Here is a 14265-nt window from a genome sequence, read left to right on the forward strand (position 1 = left end):
TGGAGACAGAGATGAGGAGGCGCTTACATACAGGGGGCAGACACTGAGATTGATGGGCTTTAATTGACTCCATGAGCCCAAACCCAAGGAATGTTGATTTTCAGCCAGCTTGTGTTTGTATAATATCTACGGCATATTAATCCTTGTCCGAGTGTTGTTTTGCTAAGTCGTAGAGTTTTCATGATGAAGCCACCTAGGCACATATCCGCCGTGCACTGGGGGCATTTTACTAGCTGGCACAGATCGACCCAGGACATTTCCAGATTCCATATTCAAAATGTAATGAACCAAGTCTATTTTTAAAATGTTTCTTTTGAAACCAAACCCCAAACCTGATCAAACTGCTAAGCTTATGTCTCACCCCGATCTTAAATTATGCCCAAGAAGCTAAATCTTATGTATTCATTTTTCTCTTTACAGTACAAACAGTTTTGACATTGTGGCAGTAGAGTCCAGTGGAAACGCTGGCCTTTGTTTTTGCCACCGCCTGGCGGGGCACCCTTGACCCAGTAACATCTCGGTGCCAGGTCCTAGTCATCACTCTGCACAGCGGCCCGGCAGGCTACACTGCACTCAAGCCACAACCACTCCACACCACCAGCCCCAGAGCCTCCATCCCAAGAAGAACCCCCCCCCCCCCCGGGGACCTGTTCTTCTGAGAGTACTCACACCCATGTCCGGTGTCCGCTCTGTGGAGTAACCCATTTAGAATCTCCATGATCGGTTTATTATGTGTATCACGATTGGGCGTTAGGAGCTGCCTAGGACTGGGGAGGGCTCCCCTGAGCAGGCATCACACGCCAGTGGAGCTATTTCAGGAGAAAAGGAAAGGAATGATGGAAATAGGAGGGGCTCAGTCGGGGTAGAGGAGGGGACATGGAAAATCAGGACATAGAGAGGCAATGGAGGAGAAAAGCCAGAGAACCAAAAGACGAGGGGCGAGGGGGCGAGAGTGTGTCCAAAAGACATGCACAAGGAGAAAGAGACTTGGAATGGGGAAAGAGGGGAAATGCTCTGTAGGAAAAGAAAGGAATGGCTTAGGAGCGGGAGAGGGAGAAGGGAAAGAGGGAGTAGAAGAGAGGAGAAAGGGAGAGGGTGAGAGAGGGTGAGAGAGGGTGGAATGTTGAGGGGAGGAAAGAAAAGTTGTGCTCCGAGCAAAACCTAGAGCCAGAGAGAGTTATAACATGACAAACCAAATAAACAAATAAATATATATCTCTGCCAAGGATCTGCATGACGGAAACCACTGTACTGAAAAAGATTAAAAAGAAAGAAGAAAAAACGATTCCAACCCTTTTGATATACATTTCTGTTCCAACATGAAATCTCTAATCTCAAATTGACAAAAACAATAGTACTAAATTATCAGAACTTAGGCTCTAGTTAAACATAATTTGAACCTTTGAGAAGGGCAGTGGTTGTCAAACTGGGGTCCACAGACTGTCTGAATGCTCTGGTATTGAGATGGCAACAGTAAGGTGTTTGAACAAGTCCTCTGAATGCTCATGTACAAAGTCAAGACAAATGTAAGGTGTTGAAATAGTTGCTTTGCCTAAATGCTCTAGTGTGGAGAGGGTGGCAGTAGCTCAGATAGCTGTGGCTGAATGATCTAGAGTTGAGAAGTCGGTGGTAAGATGTTGACCACGTGCACTGCCTGAATGCTCTAGATGTTGAGAGGACAGAGCAGTAAGGTGTTGGACTGGTTGTTCTGTTGGAATGCTCTAGATGTTGAGGACAGCAGCAAGGTGTTAGACCAGGTGCTCTTTCTGAATGCTCTAGATGTTAAAAGAACAGTAGTAAGGTGTTGAACCGTGTGCTCTGTCTGAACGCTCTATTTCTGAGAGCACAACAAAGTCTCCTGTTACAGGTACTGGTTACAAATTCTAAGATAACCTGATCTTCTTTGTAAGCTGAGCTTCATGCCACAGAAAATGAATACATTCGTTTTCTCAGTGGTCACGCTGCTGTAACCTAATCTGAATGTCCACACGTAGTGCTGTCATTATGTGTGTGTGTTTCTCTCTGTTTATGTATTTGTATTTATGCTTGTGTACTTGTGTGCATGAACAATCATTTTGAAGCTGTTTATCTAACAGCAACATTTCCAGTCTGAAATAAGTGTCAATACCCATGCATTGTATTTCCCAGCATGCATTCAGTGGCTGCTCTGAATGTAAAAAGGAAGCAGTCTAGACCTCCTCTTGTGTTTGTATCCAAGTGCTAATAGGAAGGAGGTGATGACAGAGAAAACCCAGATTAGCTCCCGCCCACTGTTGAAACCCACAAACACCCAGTGTTTCCCCTATAAGGTGATCACTATATACTGAATGGTGATCCGTCATACAAAGCCACCAGAAGGACTTAAATAGTCAATGTGTCATAGTACCCATAAAACCAAGCAGCAAAATGCGACACTGGCTCTTTTCGCACTTCACCATTCATTTTAGAACCGCTTAAAATAGGTTCTGTGTTTTCTTTGGGCTTACCCCCTAGATCACTGTTTTTAGAACCACGCAACAGGAGAGGTGATGTTTGTCAACATATTTGCTTCAATTAGAACTGCAAAAAAATATCTTTGCTCATATTTAGCTAATACTGAGGAAAGTGAACTTAATTACTTATTATCAGTACAGTGAGGTGGTGCAAGTCAACACGAAACAGACCTTATTTAAAGTGGATCCATAAATTCCCTACGGAAGAAATGAACGCTATAATGATGCAAAGAGACGCTTCTCCAGTTGTGTCGCAAGGTTTTACAGGAAGTATTATACTGAATAGTGATCTGTCATTCAGAAAATAAATTGCTGTTTTCCAAATAGCATGAACACCGTACATCCGACAGAGCAGGTCTCCTGTAAGTGACACAGGGCCTCAGCAGAGGAACAGGCCCATCCTCCAGGTGCCGATGGGGATCTCAGCTGTGTGTCTGGGGCCTCATGTGAGAGGCTGCGCGTCGGGGATGGAGATCGGGGGAAGGGGTGCTAAAGGTGCTGTGGGAGCTCTGGGAATTCAAACAAGTACTGCGGGCAAACAAATGACATGGGTGCATACTGCTGACTCACACACACACACACACACAGCAGTGAACACACAAGGAAGAGACCATGGGCTCGGGTTTGGGCTCAAAGGGGTTATGGTAATGGGACCGCAGGGGCGACAGGGAAAATGCGGAGGGAGGAAGGCTAATGCCCAGATGGGCCCCGCTAAAGTAGCACTCCTCTGGGACAGCTCTGGCATTTCCTGTCCGGGCTCCCACACACACACACACACACACACACACACCCTTTATGAGTCCTCATCTCCGACCATCTCCACATTCTCCTCATTTCTCAATCCCTTCTGCCTCTGTGTTCAACACTGCCTTCCTTCCACTCACGTGTGCCTCCTACGACCATCAGCCCCACCAAGGACCAAACCGACAGATAGCGTGTATCTCCGTGAGACCACGGCTCCGACAGAAGCACACGTAGCTCCCAGACTGCCGTCGCACAACCGTTTCTGTTACCACCACAGCGCTAAATCGCTTGGCACGTTAGCACAGCGCTAAATCGCTTGGCACGTTAGCACAGCGCTAAATCGCTTGGCACGTTAGCACAGCGCTAAATCGCTTGGCACGTTAGCACAGCGCTGACACCCCCAAAAACGTGGCCGGGCAGCGAGAGCTCGAAGGAAGGGAGGCGGTGAGGTAAGGGGGTGCGTCCGATGACCTCATAACACGGTAATTATTGAGAAATACAGCCATTATCCATCAAACACTGAGGAGAGATTCATTGCCGTCAAAAGGAGCTATCGCTGGCTTTGCACTTGGGTCAAACCAGAACAACGGTAAACAACCCTGGGACCCTCCAAGTTTTGCTCTTCACACCTCATCTATTTAGAAATGTTGCATAACATGGCCTAGCTCCCTGACACTAACCCCAAACTCTAGTGGAGTGTGTGCAACCTCATACAGCGACTGGCTAACAAAGGAATTAGATTTGAGTTAGAAGTGGTCATATTTTCTGTTCATATCTAGACAGGGATCTCATGGCGTTGAGTCAAAACAGGTGAAATATCTCCAGTAGATTAAGCTTGTCTCTGACCCTGGCTAACACTGTAAGAACATAATTTCCATAACCTTTCAGTCGCACCGACACGAGACATCTATGTGGGTGGGAGCAGCCCTGGAGAACAGGGTGGACAGACGTACCCACTAAAGCAGGGAATAAGGTTTTACTACATCTGGGCCTCCACCCGCTAGACCCTCCACTGTTCTGGCCTCCACCTACTGGACCTCCACCCTCCAGGACTCCAATCGCAGGCTCAGCCCATGAAGCAGCAGGGGCTCCGCAGTGGGGCTTTATGGTACTATTCAACACAATGCTCCCAGTGCTGTTAGAGACTCACAAGGGGAAGAGAATTAAACAATGTGTGTGTGTGTGTGTGTGTGTGTGTGTGTGTGGGTGTATTTGTGTGTCTCTGTGTGTGTGTTTGTGTGTGTGTGTAAATAATGAGTTCATCCCGTCGCAGCGTCACTGCTGGCTGAGACTTTAGATGGGTCTGTATCTGACACACTGGCACAGCTGTTCTCCACCCCCTGCTGACACCACCCTTGCTGCCCTGTGGAACCTTGGGTAGGCTCAGGACAATTCCACTCCAATCCAAGCGGTTCTATTTGCATACCGTTTGTGTAGTGCATTTGTGTCGCTCTACAAGGACAAGGGGACAGGTTTCCGTTCGAGGGATCCAAGGCCTTTATCTAGGATCGCTAGAAAACAACACGGTTCTGTTCTGTTGTGTCTGACGTGGCCCAGGGTGCATTGGGACTGTAGCGCCACTGGAAACCCACGGTGGAGGAAAACTGGGACAGGACGCATGACATTGCCAGATGTCCCACACAGATGGACAAGGCCTGAATAATGATTGGGATGGCAACTGTGTCAAGTGAACAATGCTGGCTACGCATGAACAGAGAATATGCAAGGAAATATTTCCTAATCTAATGATAAATATCAGATCTCTAGGCAAACCACACACAAAAAAAACAAATCACGTCCTGAGGAGTTATATTTCTCCTGTTCCACAAACTGCACGTAAAAGTGTTCTAGTGTGTGCTGGAGGGCCAGGTGTATCTCAGTCAGTAGAGGCCTGTGCTCACAATGACAGGGTTGCGGGTTCGATTGCCATGAGGGCACCCGTGTGAAAGGGAATATATATGCCCTCACCGAGCTGACAGTGACCCTTAGGCGTTGCTCAAGGGCAGATTGACCGATCGCCTTGTTGGGTCAGGGATTCAAACCAACAACGTGTTTGTCACTGCCACAACAATCCAACTGCCAGGCCACCTGTGTAGAGCCCTTTCCTACAGCCCTGAGAATGAGCAACAAGCCCAATGTTTGGCTTAAATACACACACACACACACACTCTGTGTATAGGAGTCGTGTCTCATCGTGCCAAACCTGAAATTACCCAACTGCCTTTGCAATAGCCCAAACAGTGTTTTAGTGAGCACTAGGCAGTCGTTTACAGATTAACGTCCTTTCACATTCAAAGCAGATTTCATGTCGAGAGCCGTGCCCTCCGCAGCAACCCCCCGTCTTCATCGTCGTCGTCATCAACCTGCCACCCACGTACCTGACGCCACCATGGGAAAGTGGAGGGCAGGGCCCAGCGGATCTCTTCAATCCACTGTTTTCACCATGCTCTCCTCCTAACTCCCGCACCCATCCACATACATCCGGTAGTGTGTAGGTAGCAGGTTGTGGGGGGGGGGGGGGGGGGGGGGGGGGGGCTCAGACGGTGAGTTTCATGGGGATGGATTCATTGGAACGTTGTTTGATTTTACCTGCAGTCCCTTTGAAGAAAGCACACGCTGAGGCTTTGAAGGCTTTCCTCTCCAAATATAGGAAGCCACCAACCAGTTGTTCTCCTTCTGTCAAACTCTGCCATGTGATCTCAAGGATACATGCACCGTGGGAATCTTGCGCAAAGTCATGAATAAGCATAGTTAGAGATAAACTCCAAAGATATGTATTGTGTGTGTGTGTGTGTGTGTGTGTTTGTGCATGTGTATGCGTGTGTGGTTTCAGAAAATGTATGTTTATGACTTACACTAAGTGTTTACATTTAGGGTAAAAATTACAATTGAGGTTAGAGTGAAAATTGACATTAGGCCTTGATGGTTAGGGTTGGGTAGGTGGTTAGGTTTAGGATTAGTAAAACTGGGATTTTAAAGAGGATACACGTTCATGTCCTCATTTACACAGCCTAGTTAGACGTGTGTGTGTGTGTGTGCACGTGTGCGTGTGTATTAAAGATAAGGAACAGCGCGACTATATGCTCTAAGTGGCTCATACGTAAGAATAACTTTCAATAGCAGTCAGGAGGATAATGGCTGTTTAGGTTCCTGCCTGCTTGGCTGTGTCCTCAATTGGAGTCACTATGCTACACAGACATTCTAGACTGTTATTCTGAATCCACAAATCATCTCACAGTTAACATTTAAATAATAACAACATTTCATATATAAAGTGCATTTATGCTGTTCAAGGTAAAAGGAAAGAAAAATACATCAATTTGTGTCAACAATGACCGTAATACATACAAACACAACCTACTAACGTGAACTATGAACTTTCAAATTGAACAGTCAAACACTAAAATTTATCTGGAAGTTGTTTTTCAGAAACAGGAAGTATATTTTCTACCTCATCAAAACATATCCGATTTCTCTAAAACCTCAAAGCAACTTCCTCTCAAACCATATTTTTTTATGCCTGTGTGCTCACATCGTTAGCTGTCAGACTGACACGGCAGTCACATCCAGCAACGTACCAGTCAGCAACCAATCAGACCTCATTATATACCACACATGTCACAGTTTGCAGGGTACCAGAGGGTGCTAGATTGAATTTTGTTGCTACAACCTGTGACCCCACCTCAGAGGTAAAGATGAGAAGGTCCTGAGCAACGGAAGCAATCTGATACATGTAATGGGAGATTACACACACACAAACGCAAAGAGTCCCCCCAGTCACAGGTGTGTCCCCCCCCCCCCACTAGGTAACCTTAGACACTGGCACAATAAAGGTCTCCCTAAATCATGCATGAGCCTATGGAAGCAACACAAACACCCGATTACAGACCAGCATGGGCGAAAACCTCTAGACTCATTACAGATTAACAGACGAGTCCCCTCGCATGACATCAAAGGCCTGTGACAGGCATGTCAGGAAAGTGGGGGCTTACTAATTCAAAATGGTTTGGTAACGTCTTGGAGCAACGCTGTAGAGGTAAAAAAAAGAATGGAACAGTCATAGGAGGGAGAATGTCCTGAACTTCGCTGCTGAATAGCTGGAGATGCACTGTGTCTCTCCGGCAAGATCCTTACAGGGTCTCCTTTAGCAATTCTTGCTCTTTAATTTTTTTGTATGTCAATTTTTTTGTCATCCTGAGGATGATTGTGGATGTCATCCATACACTAAATTATTAGTTGTTTTTTGCATGTTGTTAGCAACACGTCATTATTTAGCACGCCAGGACATTAGTCGAGCTGAACGTTAAAAAGTGAGTGTGTGTGGACAGAGACGAAGACAACCAAAGGCAAGATAAACCACTGACTTCACCATTGGCTTTGGCTGGCTGCCTTTAACACCACTGTTTTATCTATGACTCATTGCTTTTGAAAGAAAAAAAGAAATGTTTCTTTTAAAAACACTATATAAAATGTTTTTTACACTTTCATAAACAAACAAAAAAGCTAAATATTGTGTTTTGGAACTGCGGTCTCTCTCAGCAGTAGTCAGAGCTCTTTAATGAGTCAGATCTAACGAGTCAGATCTAACGAGTCAGATCTAATGAGTCAGATCTGATTGGGAAAATAATCCCACACCCATCCAAAATCAACAGACCTCAGAGTCGGCAGGACAAGGTGTGTTTGACAGTGTTATAGATTCAACTTTAGTCATTCAACAGACATTCTTATCAAAAGCAACTTAAAGTTAGAGCATTCATTTCAAAATAACTAGGTAGGACAACCACACAACTCAGTAATAAATACAATTTACTCACTGGAGTAACTGTTAGCTTCGCAAGAAAGGTGGAAGTGTTTGTTTTGGTTTTGCTTCTAGTTCTTTAGAAGTATGTGAAAAGGTAGGGATTCATGCTGGTCGTGCCACCTGGGCAGCCAGGACACAGTACTTTGACCAAGCAATGTGGGATGGCAGAGTCATTGAAAGTCACACGGTGTGTTAGATGAATAAAGTCCCTGACTGATCATGAAAAGAGGCCATGCTTCTGTGGAGCTCAATATGAATCCCATGAGATAATGTGCAAAGCACATGTTCATCCTTGTTTTAACAAGCTCTGATTGGTTCAACAATATGCTGCCTAAATGAAGAAAAACACCCCCCAAAACATTCCAACTACGGCAGAGAAAACCGGGAATATGGCCAGTCCTACAGGATGGGGGTTAAATGGGATGGTGCCTGACTGCTTCTGATCACGATTAGAAACATGGCTACTGACTGAGGGATTGAAAGGTGAGTATGGGGGATTGCTCAGCCCTCATTTCACTGAAGCTACAACAAGTCTTAGCTGTACTTTTAGGAGGGTCTGCCAAGCAGAATGCCCAAGTGTGTGAGCTAGTATTGTGAAAGTGCAACAGCTTCCTGCAATAACTTCCCTTTGCGGTCTTGAACCTCACCGTGCATACAGTCTCTCTATGGAATTTCAGGAAGGCTAATTTGCACAAGTAAGTTTACATAATTTTTGGCAACAATACTCCAGGCAGAAAACCGAAGCGGACAGAGACACAAGCTGTGACCAGACACATACACCAGTTTAGAGGCTATGTGTGACCATGAAGTCATTAAAGGACTGAGGTGGGACCTCCGGAGCTGTGTTGTTGAATGGGCAGCCTTGCTATTCTTTTAGGGGCCTTCCAACAGAGGGGCTGTTTCTCATTCACGACAGAAGGTCATTAGATAATACACTGTGGAGTGGAATGGTGATGCGGCAGGGCAGCCCTCTTCCCAATCCACCCCCCCTCCCCCCCCCCCGTTGCTCTCTCTCTCTCACACACACACACACACACAAGAATTATGATGTAATTACTACGCCCCTTCTCCGTTCAGTGTAGCCAGACAGTTTGTTGAGAGTTATCGCACTTTATAAGTGGGTCTCCTAAGTGTGTGTTTCATATAGTGTTTGTTTGAAACCTCACTAGCGCTGGCCAAATGAGCAGCTAATATATCCGAAGGTCTGCAGAAAACACAAAACACAACAAAACCGAATGACCGGAACATTCCCACAAATGTAACATACAACAATAGGGATAGAAAAAGAACGCATGTAAATTGTGTGTGTGTTAGTGTGAGCGTGCGTTACGTTGTGTGTTTATCTCTTCACAGACCTCGTTGTGACATGAGAGGCTGACTCCTTTATTGACCATGTGGCTGTTTGCTTAAGCAGCCGAGGACAGAAGGTGCATGTGCTTGCATGTTGTACATATACAAGAGGGAGGGAGGGAGGGAGGGAGGGAGGGAGGGAGGGAGGGAGGGAGGGAGGGAGGGAGGGAGGGAGGGAGGGAGGGAGGGAGGGAGGGAGGGAGGGAGGGAGGGAGGGAGGGAGGGAGGGAAGGAGAGAGGGAGAGTGAGAGGGGGAGACGGAGAGGGAAGGAGAGAGGGAGGGAGGTAGGCAGGGAGGGAGATGGAAGAGGTTGGCAGCAACAGAAATCAGGATTGTTATTCATTGAATGTTGAGTAAGACTCTCCAATGAGGCCTGCTGTGGACCCCAGGAGACATGGCTGCTGCTGCTTTTGCAATCCAGATCAAATACTAATCCTGCTGTACTGAGTCCTCACACACAGGACTCACTCAGGCCGCTCAGCTCCCAGCATGCTCTCCACTGGTGGGAGCAATATGGACTATTGATTTACACAGTTCTTTGGTCTGTGAGTCAAAAAAACAATAAGAATGGAGAGGAAAGAGAGAAGGAATAAGAGAGAGAGAAAGATCAACAGGCATGCAGACAGTCAGAAAGACACTCAGACAGGCAAGCAGGTAGAAAGACAAAGACAGACAGCCTGGCAGCCAGGCGTCCAGGCAGACAGACAGGTTGGAGAAAAGCAAAGGATCAGGACAGAAAATAGACAGAGAAAAATGGAGAGATAACGAGGACAAAAAACAGAGTTGTTGTCATATACACATGAGCAAACAACTGTTGATAGCAGCCCAGCTGGTTTGGGTATAGCTGGGCAGCCAATGACGGTATGTCTGGCAGTCTGAAACCAGCCTATTAAAACACTTCTGAGGGGGAGACAGAGAGAGAGAGAGACATCCCTTTCACATGGGATTTGTGGAGCTGTTTTCTTTAAAATATTTTCCAGTGGACCCATTTTATATGACAAATGCTTATCGCATTCTGGTCAGCATGAATATTTTATGTAGCTAGCTATACATGGGAATTAGGAGGGGTATGGTTTTACCATCTACAGTTCAAGTTAACATAACAAGCCAGCTTGAACTTGCTCATGTCTGTATTACAACCTGTTCATGTGTATGTTACAATTGAGTACCGCAGTGTTTCCAAAAGTTTGGTGTTGGTCTTTTGTAGCTAGTCAGCTAGCTATGCCTTTCGTAAGCAAGCATGATGGTAGTGAACTTTCGGTTAATAGTGACAGCCTTGTAACTTTGTAATAACTAGCTATGAGCTAACATTTGTAAGCAAGCTGTTGGCTGTGGTAGTTAAGAGATGTATTTCTGTGCATATATTACAGAGCCTAGCGGGTTTGTTGGTTAGCTAACAATTGAACCTAGTGCAAGGCTAATGTTAGTTGGCTAGCTTAAGGGTATGGCAGTTCTGGACTTCAGTTAAAAATATATTATTACACAGTTTGTATATAACTTAACCAGCTAGCTGGGGAAAGCAAGCAAGAAGAATATGGTAAAATCTGGTAATACGTTGATACAGCCAATGTCACACTTGATTTTAGAGTTCCCCTATCTAGGAACTTAAACAATGTAGGCAGATATGCACCTTCTCTATGAAACGGTGCCAACAGTCAGGTCCTCCTGATTTACAACGCATAAATGCCTAGTGCGTTAGTATTACAGTAACTTACAGTAACTTACAGTAATTAGTAGGTCAGAGATCATTCTTAGATCAGTTGGTAAAACAGATATTGGCATTGTGCCAATAACAAACCTTTTAGATACCAGTTAAGATAAATGGTAAGGTGAATTGGCAAACGTAATGGTACGGTATGGTCAAATCAGCAGGTTATACAGTAGGCATTGTATAATAGATGTTTAGAATAAACAGATAGATACAGATGCATATATAGATGGATAGATAGACAGACAGACAGACAGATTTACATTTTAGTTTCATCCAGATCGACATACAGTTAAATACATAGAGACAGCGAGAGAAAATGAAACAGAGGGGGACAGAGAGGAGAGAGGAGGGGATAGAGGGAGGAAGGAGAGAGAGAGAGAGAGAGAGAGAGGGAGAAACAAAATAATGTTTGGATAGGATGAATAAGTCACCATGACGATGGAGCTGCCAAGCCTTGACACAAGGAGGAGAAAACACCAGAATAAGTGTCACGTTTACTCTTATGGTCTCGCTTCAGCTTCTGAATCCTACACACACACACACACACACACACACACACTCACACACACACACTCACTTCTCTGTGTGGATAACATTGTTGCTGGAGGGATATTGTTCAGTGTTTTAGAAGAAACCACTCTAACATCAGATGTGCATTACGTATAACTTACAGTATAAAAATACACATATAAATGTAGCAGTTCACTAGTCTTAGTCAGTATATACATTTTTGGAAATATAATTGTAATGTTATTATACATAACTTAGAATTGCTACATGAGGTTAGTTTAACTGCTGTATGTAGAACCCTTTATATAAGCTTGTTTTACTTCAGTGTTTGTAAACAAAGTGAGTGTGAATGTCACTGGTTAACTGGTTAATTGATATCAGGTGATTTCAAAGGAAGTGATGCAGTTTGTAAGCATGTTGGATCAAGAAAGTGGAATGTTTGGTGAAAGAAAATTTTCCTTTTTGTGTTGGTTTCTATTTCTCACTGCCTATTTCTCACTGCCTGTTGGTTTCTATTTCTCATTGCCTGCTCAACCCGCAACCTTAAAAAATATTATTTCACCCTGTGATATGAAGAAACTCTACAGCCTCAAAACATGGTTCAAACTGTAATCTTGCTATCATGGATGGTCAGTCGTTGCATCTATTGCTCTGTGTATGAATCTCAGAGTGGAATCATCAGCCCCATCACCCAGCTTTATACAGAAGCAGGCAGAGAATACACTTTTTTATTGTTTCAACTGCTGCTTCCCTCTTTAACAGGAGTTAGTTGGAAACAGGCGGCATAACCATGTATGGTTGATAGATGGGCGGTGAACCACGAAGCAGACCCCACACGTCATGACATCACCATGGCGACATGTCTAATCTCTAATTGTGTTCTAACTAACCCACATTCAGAAGTTTGTCAAAGAAACAGGGTACCAATTGAGCATAATTGAAGGGCTCGTAAATGTGTGCCTCTTTGAGTTCTCATACACAAGGTTCAAAGACATGGACGTTGGTCTATTAAAGTGGATTTGCAGTTGAGGGGGGGAAAACATTATTTCTCCAATACAAAGCAGGGTATGTTATGCATCAGATGTATTCGTGCGCGCTGTCCCAAAATACTGGCCGTGTCCAACTTTGACAACTTCTCCGAAGAGTTGAATTACACCCCATCTCAAAGATCACCATATAGTCCGAAACCTGAGCTGAGTGAGCTGTGCAAAAAGAATAAAGTCAAAGAGCCCAGGGGAGAATAGTCGAGTCACTGCACGCGAGGCCAGAAACAGAGCGCAGGCCAGGTGCTCGAGGGGAGCCGTGCGCAAGTAGATAGCCAACTGTTTGGCACGCGCGCTAACGCCCGAGGATGTGCCACCTGTCTGTCCTCCGATGTTGGTCGTACATTGGGGACACTAGTTAAACGATAGCACCTGAATCTTTGCTGACGAAAACTGCCAGTCAGTCCACTACTATACCTAATCGTGCCTATAAACGTTAGAGACCTGGACAATTACCTACACAGAACACTTCTCGTAAATGTGAAAACATGAAGCGCTGAATTTAAACTTGGTAATCAATTTATAAACCTGATTCAACACAATATGATTTAAAAACGTTCTGATGATAGTTTAAAGTGAAATTAAAGTCAATGCTTTGTATAGGCTTCTCATTATCAGTACATATGTTAAGACACATAGGCTACAGCAGCATATAAGGAGCTTTATCCTACCAGTTGGTTGATGAGCGGGGATTGAGAATATCTTCTTTGGCCGTAAGCAGTGACAAACTGTAGGTATCGAGGTTTATAGCTCGCATAGTGATGGTGAGGTTTTCCACAATCCACTCCCGAAGATAGCTTCAATTCGCCAGTCGCACTAGAAACGTACCCGCGTAACGGCCTCGCAGCGACACTGACGCGCATTCACGGCCGGAAGAACTATTACTAAGTAGGTTTATCTCATGCAAAAATGCGGCAGAATCGATTTGAGACCAAGGTGATACTCCGCCAGCAGGATTTGCAGGCTCCGCGCACGCTGCGTAGTTGGGGCTGTTGCAGACTTTCCGCAGTGGGATAGAAATAAGTTTCCACGCAAAGCCCCACCTCCTGACGAGTGGGGGCAAAGCTCAGTTATATTGTAGCTGGCTTGGTCCTCACTTCAGTTATTATACAAGCACGCCATTCTCCTACATTTCACAAGCTCTCCTTTTCCATGTCACGCATTAGCAATTCTGACATTTACAATTAACGAATACGGTGGACATACTGCAGAACTACACGGTAAGAGCCATTCATGTAGCCTACATCAACATCTCTTATTGTCGGCAAATATCATCCAGAGATTTCACAATGCCTCACAAGACTCAAGAATGTGACACACATCCGACTGACGTGGTCTAAACGCCAGGGAAAAAAATAAAAACGTAAACTAAAAACTTTATGTTGGCACTGGGAGGAGCAAGCATCATGATGTGAGATGAGTTCCTCTAAGGAGTAAGGGTGATGTTAAAAGTGAGTGTGGTGGTGGGGGTTTGGGTGAGTTTTTTTTTTTTTTGGGGGGGGGGGCAGCTATGGAGCTGTCACTCTGGCTTTGTCCCCAAAGACCTTTCAGCTGGCCCCCATGCAGCCCTTGGCAGCCCCCAGAGAAGCCAGTTGCAGTGAGGGCCATCTCCA

At 45.1% G+C, this 14265-nt stretch overlaps 1 protein-coding gene across 2 annotated transcripts in view; it reads right to left on the reverse strand.

Annotated features, from left to right (window-relative positions):
* Positions 1 to 13943, reverse strand: part of si:dkey-40c11.2 (drebrin-like protein B) — a 39748-nt gene extending 25805 nt beyond the window's left edge. Inside the window, exon 1 of one of the 2 annotated variants that reach the window (XM_010905463.5) lies at positions 13324 to 13941. In XM_010905463.5, the coding sequence (XP_010903765.3) occupies positions 13324 to 13409 (86 nt within the window). In that variant the 5' untranslated portion in view covers positions 13410 to 13941. Of the gene's footprint in view, positions 1 to 13323 lie in introns of both variants that reach the window. The other variant, XM_010905462.5, reaches the window with a different exon arrangement.
* Positions 13944 to 14265: the final 322 nt, after the last annotated feature.

The sequence above is a fragment of the Esox lucius genome, chromosome 13, assembly GCF_011004845.1.
Source record: "Esox lucius isolate fEsoLuc1 chromosome 13, fEsoLuc1.pri, whole genome shotgun sequence".
In the NCBI taxonomy this organism is placed as follows: domain Eukaryota; kingdom Metazoa; phylum Chordata; class Actinopteri; order Esociformes; family Esocidae; genus Esox; species Esox lucius.